General features: G+C 38.0%; 1 protein-coding gene across 2 annotated transcripts in view; it reads left to right on the plus strand.

Annotated features, from left to right (window-relative positions):
• The window catches only part of GABRB2 (gamma-aminobutyric acid type A receptor subunit beta2), a 207,096-nt gene extending 201,051 nt beyond the window's left edge, over nt 1–6,045 (plus strand). For both annotated transcript variants that reach the window (XM_036315108.1, XM_036315109.1), the window contains one exon: nt 4,645–6,045. In XM_036315108.1, coding sequence (XP_036171001.1) covers nt 4,645–4,992 — 348 coding nt within the window. In that variant the 3' untranslated portion in view covers nt 4,993–6,045. The remainder of the gene's footprint in view (nt 1–4,644) is intronic.
• Nucleotides 6,046–8,565: the final 2,520 nt, after the last annotated feature.

Here is an 8,565-nt window from a genome sequence, read left to right on the forward strand (position 1 = left end):
TGTTACTAAAACAAATATAATAAAAGCCTAATATGCAAATTATCCCCTCAATGGGGAGTTCAACTGGGAGTTCAACCAGGGGGTGGGGCCTGCTGGCAAACCAGGGGAAGGGAGGCCCTGGCCAGTAGCTGGCAGCCACTAGGGACTCAACCTGTGCACGAATTTCATGCACTGGGCCTCTAGTAACAAATATAAATGGCAAATAATTACAACAACAGGATTTGTAAGCCCCAGATAATTTCTTAGTAGAAGAGTGAGAAACTGCAAAAATCCAAGAAATCTTAACTCTGCAATTCCCTCTTACTATCACTAGTGTGTGGGTGAGAAATCTTCTCTTCTCTCCCATAAAATGACATTGTGAGCTGAGTAACTTGAAATGTTAAGGCAGTGAACTGTTAACCACCTGGGAATATCCAGAGCATTCTTTCCAAAGGAAAGCACTACCTAGTGTGCACTCAGTATTCTAAGAGGTGAACGAACGTTCACTCAACCACAATATAACATGGGGATTCTAGGAGAGCAAGAGAAGGCCACCAACTTTGACTTTTCAAATCCCTCCCCCAAAATAAATGGAGAAAAAGTCAGCAAATGTGGATTTTAGAACTAGAATGTAAATATAGGTGAACTCTGTTGCAATACCCAGGTAGCTGCAAGAAGGTGGTCATTTTTAAGAAACGCCAGTAGAATAAAAAAGAACTGGGATGATTTTCACTCTTTTTTGTTTGTTTGTTTCTATTATGCTATCATAAAGGGCTTGAAATATCACAACATATTATGAGGACGGAGGTAGTACTATTAGCATTTCATAAACAATCCTTTCCATCAACCCCAGAAATTCATGGATAGCTAGAAGCTAATTAAGTGGCAAAGCAGTAATTTAAATTTATGTTTGCAGATTCAAACCTTCAACTCTTTCTAGTAAATATTTTCACTCTAGGGTGAGGCCCCTATGAAGTGGACACCGGTGGCTCTCAGATATGAACAGCCTAATGTTGTTGTTTTGGGCTTTGATTTTTAAATTCACGTGGGTAGAGCACATTAGTACATGGCTCAAGGTTTCCTTAGTAAAATGATTCCCTATTAAGGGATTGAATTAATGAATTCATTCATTATAGACCAGTGACCTGCGTGACCCTACTTTATTAGTCATTACAAGAGAAAGATACTCTGCTTCAGACACCCGCAAAAAATCGCTTGGCTTAGTGGGTGAATCACATGAGCTTGGTGAGGTTTTAGGTTATTGTTCTAGTGATAGCAAAGTTTTTAGAGGTAGATCTCAGAAGCAGAAAGGGAGGAGTAAGGCTTTTCCTCTCTGAAGGACCCCAGAAGATACAGTTTTTCTAAAGGTCATGATTAATACAGGATCAGCAGTGTGAGGATATTCAATAGCATGAGCTGTCCAGTGAGTGGATGCGCCTGCTCTTCCTGGTCCTTCTTTGGGTCCCTGCCTTTCTAACCTCCACAAGCAGAGTGGAAAGAACACTGACTTCAGCGTGAGAGCCGGCTCTAATCCTGGCTCACCCTGAGCCCTGGTGTCCTTCATGCAGAAAATCTAGGTGGATTTAGGGAAGTTTTTGCTGACTCCCTTCACCAGCTTACATCCTGTTGCTATGATCTCACAGAACCCTCGTTCCCTTGTGATGGCAAACGTGGACAGGGACTATCCCCTGTTGCTGTGTATCCCTAACACTGACCACTACAGTGGGGGCAAAGAAGTATTCAAAATAGAACTTGCTTACATGAATTCATATGACCCAATCAGGCTGTGGAGATGATGTAATGGAAAGTAGGAAAAAAGTTGTCCCTGTAGTGAACTAGACTGAAAAATACAGGCCTACCTGAAGGACATTTAAATCCAGGTTTTTAAACATCACTAAATAGTGGTCAAAATCACATATATTTAAGCATTCAGCCTGCTGCATCAAATTTCTTTTAGATTTAATTAATAAAAAGTGTGCCTTTTAGTTCCATTCAATGTATAATTACCAGTCACTTGAAAAATGTGTGGGGTAACAGAGGAATGATGGATAAGGAAAATTCACCAGGCAAAAATCTTGTGGTCTTATACCTCCCTCGAAGATTGTGATTCTAATCCAGTACTGGGATTGTGGATGAAAAAAATAAATATACCTTCAGAATTATCTCATCTGTCAAATTTTGAATTTCATAGAGAATGAAACAGAAACTCACCAAAATTATACAAATTAGTCAGGAATCATTTGTTCTAAACTTAGAACATTACTAAACTTCCCTTAATAATACTCCACTGCTCCTATTATTTTATTATGATTATTATTATCAATTTATATTTTTCCCCAGTCATGTCTGGTATATATTCATAAATGGTCTTATTAACAGTTGCCCAGCAGAAAAGCACATATCCTGCTGCTTAGAGCGGGAGAGTTTCCCAATATCATCATGCATAGTAGACAAGGGAGATTTTACAAAGTGGCTATTTCTTAGGTAGTTAAAATAACAGTTAACAACCCAAAGCATAACAGAAAGAGAGCCATCTGAAATAACAAGGGGTAGAGAGTTCCCCTTCCCATCAGCCTCACCTCCTTGAATTTGGAAAGTCCCAGTCATCTCCCCCCCACAAGCTTTGGACCCTGATGATCAAGGTTTGGGTTCCAGCTCTACCATTTAAGACTTTGGGCAATTTGGTGAATGACTTCACTTATAACCTAGAAAAAATTTCTTTCCAAAGGATGGTTTTGAGCATTCAGTGAGACTTCTGCAAAGGACTGGTACACAGTAGGCAACTTTAAATATTCCTTTCCTCTGAAGGGCCATCAAACCCATCATTAAAGCTATTACCCGGCCTTTTCTTGACCGAGTGTTTCAACATTTATTGGGCTTAATTTCCAAATCTTATAAACTTTTAAAATTATTCTTACAAATATATTTGTTTAACATTTCCACTCAGCAAAATACTACCATAAACCAAACATAGAGAATATCTGATCAGTGGGCAGAGATTAATTGCTCAATTATTATGTTCCCACATGTTTTATAGCCTCTATTTCTCAAAGGAGTTCAGATTTGAATTTATAATGCAGGGTCATTAAACCACATTTGAAAGCTAATTGATAATATATAATCTCAGCAACATTCTTTTTGCCTTCTGCATAATTAATGAAGCTCAGAGCATTATATCTTCCAATTAAGTGTTTGGTTATATGCCTTGCTTCCATATATCATCAGTTCCTATCATTGGCCATTTTTCTTTTATTTTGTAATTTCAAAAATTTTACTGGAAGTTGGTATATCCTGATTCTCCACCAAAATAAAAATAACCTGCTATTAAGAATAATGTGTTGTGGCTAGGTTTTATTATCTATAGCTATTGGGCCTCTTAAAAATAAGACACAAATTGTCCCTTCTTTAAAAAATATTATAAATCACTCAGTCTTTGGGAACCATGCTGTCAGTATTCATTCTTTACTTTTAGCGTGGCCAATAAGAAATCATCCAAGAGAGAAAAGGATCACCCTGTCAGCACAGCCACCTTAATTCTACTCCGTGGGCCCAGAATTCAACTCAGTACACCCAACTCTTGGCTGACTCTCTTCTCGAATCCTGCCTCCTTCCTTTCCCTCTCAAGTCAGTCCCTCACCCCTCACCCATTCACCACCCCACCACCCACAGCTGTCTTTTTTCAAGTTTCTTATTCTGAGTTCTATTGCATTTTGACAAGTCACAGGTTGCCTGCATTTATATTGTTCAAAATTCTTCTTTTACCTTATTCATATCGACGCTACAAATTTAAGGTGGACATCTGTAAGTGTGGGTGTTAAGCATCAATTAAATGAAGTTACACAAAAATAATGCTTAATAAATATTACCTACTGTTTTTAGTTTTAGTTTTATCATGAATTCATCTGTAATTAGGCTACTAGCATGAGCGCTGAAATTTAGTAATTAATCCCCTAATAGTATTTTATATCTAGTACAGCTTAATATTTTATGTATTATTTTCAAGACTATAAATTATTTAAAAGGTATCATGCCTTCTATGTCTCTGTATCTCCTAAGTAGAAATAGTGAAAATTGTACTAGCAATAGTCTATTATATCATGACACCGTAATAGCAATCTTCTAGGGTTAGATTACCATATCGTTTGATAGATGAAGAAGCTGAAATTCACATAGCTTATGATGTCAGGACCACAATTCAACTTTAGATAATGTAACCACAAAGCCAGTTCTCTTAACCACTATGATAATACCAAGTTGACACTTGAACAACAGAGGGGTTAGGGGACCCACCCTTGACAGTTAAAAGTCCATGTCTAACTTTGGATTCCCCCAAAACTAAACTTGTCTCTTAGTAACTACAGGGGATTTTTTCCAGGACCTCCTGCAGATACCTAAATGGGAAGATGCTCAAGTTCCCTATAAAATGACATATACATCAATGCATGCAGTTGACCCTCTACATCTACAGACTCTCAACCTCAGATTGAAAACAGTATTGGTATTGATTGAAAAAAAATCCATATATAAGAGGGCCCATACATTTAGAACCCATGTTGTTCAAGGGCCAACTGTACTACCTAAACTATATATCATAATGCCCTTCAATAATGAGCATCTAAAAGGTTTATTGTCTTGATTGTCTCATTTGATTCTTCTCTCTTGCAGATGGACCCCCACGAGAACATCTTACTGAGCACTCTAGAGATAAAAAATGAAATGGCCACATCTGAGGCTGTGATGGGACTTGGAGACCCCAGGAGCACAATGCTGGCTTACGATGCAGCCAACATCCAGTATCGGAAAGCCGGGCTGCCCAGGCATACTTTTGGCCGAAATGCCCTGGAACGACACGTGGCACAGAAGAAAAGCCGCCTGCGGAGACGCGCCTCCCAACTGAAAATCACCATCCCCGACTTGACTGATGTGAATGCCATAGACCGGTGGTCCCGCATATTCTTCCCAGTGGTTTTTTCCTTCTTCAACATTGTCTATTGGCTTTACTATGTGAACTAAAACATAGCCTCCCTCGGGAAGCAAGGACTAGATGCCTCCTCAAACCAGTTGTACAGCCTGACGTAGGACTTGGAAAACACATCAATCCAGGACAAAAGTGATGCTAAAATACCTTAGTTGCTGGCCTATCCTGTGGTCCATTTCATACCATTTGGGTTGCTTCTGCTAAGTAATGAGTACACTAAGGGCCTTGCGATTTTGCAGTTAAAATGCAAGTGATTTGTACACATGCTGGCAAGACTGAGGCTGAGTGTTCCACTTCATCTGCTTAGTGTGCAAGCGACACGGAGGGGAATTATTTAGAAGATATTCTTAGAAGGCTCAATAGCACTATCAGTCATGTCTCTGAGAAGTCATATCCAGATATTCCCATCTTCCTTCCTAAGGGTGGCATGCTGCTGAGATGACACCATGCTTAGGAAACATTATCCTCAATGTCATGTGAACATGCTTACAGAAGATGGTCTCTGCCCATCTTATTAAGGCGATAATGGTGCCCTGGGATGAAAATTCCCACTGGATTCTAGAAGGTTCTCATGTAGTTCAAACAAGATGTGGGGAGTCAAGACAGAGATTCAGGAAGCCAAGTTGGCCAGTTTCAGATTGCTTGAGCACTGGGAATCAACTATGATGTCTTCCATTTTGGCATGTAGAGCCCAGGAGAATTCTAAACGTTATCATGCACGATGACCAAAGAAACTTTTCTAAAACTCTGTTCCCTAGGTGGTTAAAAGAAGAGTTAAAAACCCAGAGCAGAGTGGGAAATCCAGAAATGACTGTTGGAACAAAATTGAAGCAAGCAAGTATCATGACCCTTATCAATCCACACAGCTTCTGGTTTATACATATTATGGTCAGTGGCAAAGGTAGAAAGAGAGATTTTTTTGTTCCAACTTCACAAGCTTTTGAAAGCATGCCTATAGAGGCTTATATAGTTTATTTAATTAAAAGACACCCACAAAAGAGAAAAGTTAGCCAAATTAGCATCATCTTAGATGCAGGTTAGGTTGAGAGTTATCAAATATGTGAATATAAAGTGCAAACAGGTTGCTATTCTCACACTACATCAGCTGTCTCTGCAACATTTTTCCCTATAAGTTCATTTCTGACTTTAATAGGGTATTTCCAAAGAGGGATTTGTTCACTTATTTAAAGAATTAATGTTCCTTTCCAGCTTTCTTGCTTCTGAAATTCTGATTATATTCTTAGGAGACAGAAGAAGTAAGGCTTTGGAGAGATTGAGTGAGCTCTATTTCCTTAGGTGCAATGAAATTCACCTTGCTATTTTTTATAGCAAACAATACTTCAAAGATTATGTGCACAAGTAGAGCTAGTTTGTGGGTTTATTAGGTTTTATTTTGTTAAGGTTGCTTTCATTGTGTATGTTGCAATCTCCTCAGTCAAGGAAAATATGATAAGAGTGGAAAATAGGATAACAAAGCCACATTAACTGATGAAGGATATGGACCTCAGTTGATACTGCAGAAAAATGTCTAACTGATAATCAGGTAGGCACGATGTATTCTTTTATTCCATTTTTAAATTGTCATTGTACTTCGTTCTTTACCAATTAGACATATGCATTCATATGTTGGACAGTAAGAAGAGTAAGCTAATATATTTTTATTTCTATTCATGTGAGGTTTATATTTTGCTTTTTTCATTGAGAAAATAGTGAACTGCTTAATTTTCCGTAAAGTTTGATTTGATTGAACTTCTCTTTGGAGCATGACTTTGCTATGTATTTAAAAAACAAAAACCACTTCTTTTCAGAGTAACATTTCCTAATTTTGCATAATAGCCAAGATCATTATCTGACTGTGGATAAATATTATGCTTTTCCCCCCTGATGATTTAGCTGCTTGGAATAGGGTAGGTCCTATTGTCCTTCTATTTCAAGTATCTGACAAGAAGAAGGAAAAAAAGTTTAGTACTTAGCCTTCTGAATTTGGCTCAAGATTAGATGGTATTTTTCTCCCCACCTGTATCAGGGACTGTGGCCCTTATTTCTTGATTATACACTTGAACACCTCTGAGTATGATCTGTGGGCAGAATCCATCCAAGCTTCCGCCCATGGGCTCAGAGTAGAGATTCTTTAAGCTTCTCCAGGGACACACTTCCACGTAGGCAGCAATCTGGGGGCACCACACTAATAAAAGTGCCTGCCCCTTGTCACCAGGGGTTAGTCTGAATAGCATATACCAGGAAGGAGCATATTAATAACTCAGGTGCACAACTCCAACATGCCATTCTGGAATGGTTTTTCTAGAAACAACCCTGAGCCCAAGTCAAGAAATGGGCTCTTATTTGTAATTATTGTAAAAGCCATAAAAATCCTTGGTATTGTCACGTAACAAATATTTGATATCTGAAGAAGTCAACAGAGTAATCTAGATCAGAGTGGAGAGAAGCAACCTCTCAGCATGAGCGTCAAAAGCATATAAGCAGGGATTCATTTCTACCCCCAGTGATAAGCAGAAACTGGAAAAGGAGAAAAGATGGAAACTGGAACAGATGCTCTAGAGCAGAATCCATATGTTGGCATTCAATAACCACATAGTTAGAAACAACTGACTCATCTTGCCCAGAGGTAACAAATGGTAGATATAGAATTTATTCTTCAACTATATGTTTACTGTGGTTGAATTGGTTTGAGAGGAGGGGGTCGGGGAAGGGTGTTAGATCTTACAAGTCCACAAAGACCAGTCAGCTTGATATCCAGTGGTTAAAATTAGGGACCACAAAAGTGTGTTTTGGCAATTCTGATATGCTATTACTATCAGCTTATACATTTATGTACAGGTTTTTTTAAATTATAAAACAGCCAGATAGCCAGCGATTAAGGTGTTTTTTCATCTTTGTGATATTCATAGGCGAATTCTGACTCTAAAATTCACAGTCGAAATGAAATCTTTGATCTCAATCTGTATATATATACATATTGTACATGACTGCTAGTAGGTATGAAATGCATTTTCAGAACTGAAAACTCATGCAACAACATCATGTGTTTGCATAGGGAATGTTACAGTTCTTTCCACTACAGTTTTACTAACGGGAAAGACATAAGATAAGCAGTGCTGTCTAGACATTTCCTCTTCTCATTTCTTCAAAAGCAGTGCTCGGTTAAAAAAAATAAAATAAAATAATAATAATAATAGTTGATGAACCAAAAGACTTTACATTGTAGCTTTAGTAACAACAAAGATATCTGTCAGCTTAAAAAAGCACAACACATAGAGAAAGTTCAGTAGAAAGCATAAAGGAGAAATGAATCATGCTTATTTTAAGCCAGACCTGCATTAAATTGGCAACTCACCCAATTTTCATTTTCTATAGACAACTGTGTTCCAGTCTTATGATTAACTTCATACTCAACAACAAAACAGCCAAGCAATCAACAAACAACAGGTCATACAACAGTGTACATGTATATATGTATATAGAGAGATCCATATAAATATACATGCATATATATGCATTCATACATTGGAAAACAAAAGGAATAAGCTAATATCTTTTATTTCCTTCATTCGACCAGTGTATGAGTGCTTTTAACTTGGCAACACAAA

Source organism: Myotis myotis, unplaced genomic scaffold, assembly GCF_014108235.1.
Source record: "Myotis myotis isolate mMyoMyo1 unplaced genomic scaffold, mMyoMyo1.p scaffold_m19_p_6, whole genome shotgun sequence".
Classification (NCBI taxonomy): Eukaryota; Metazoa; Chordata; class Mammalia; order Chiroptera; family Vespertilionidae; genus Myotis; species Myotis myotis.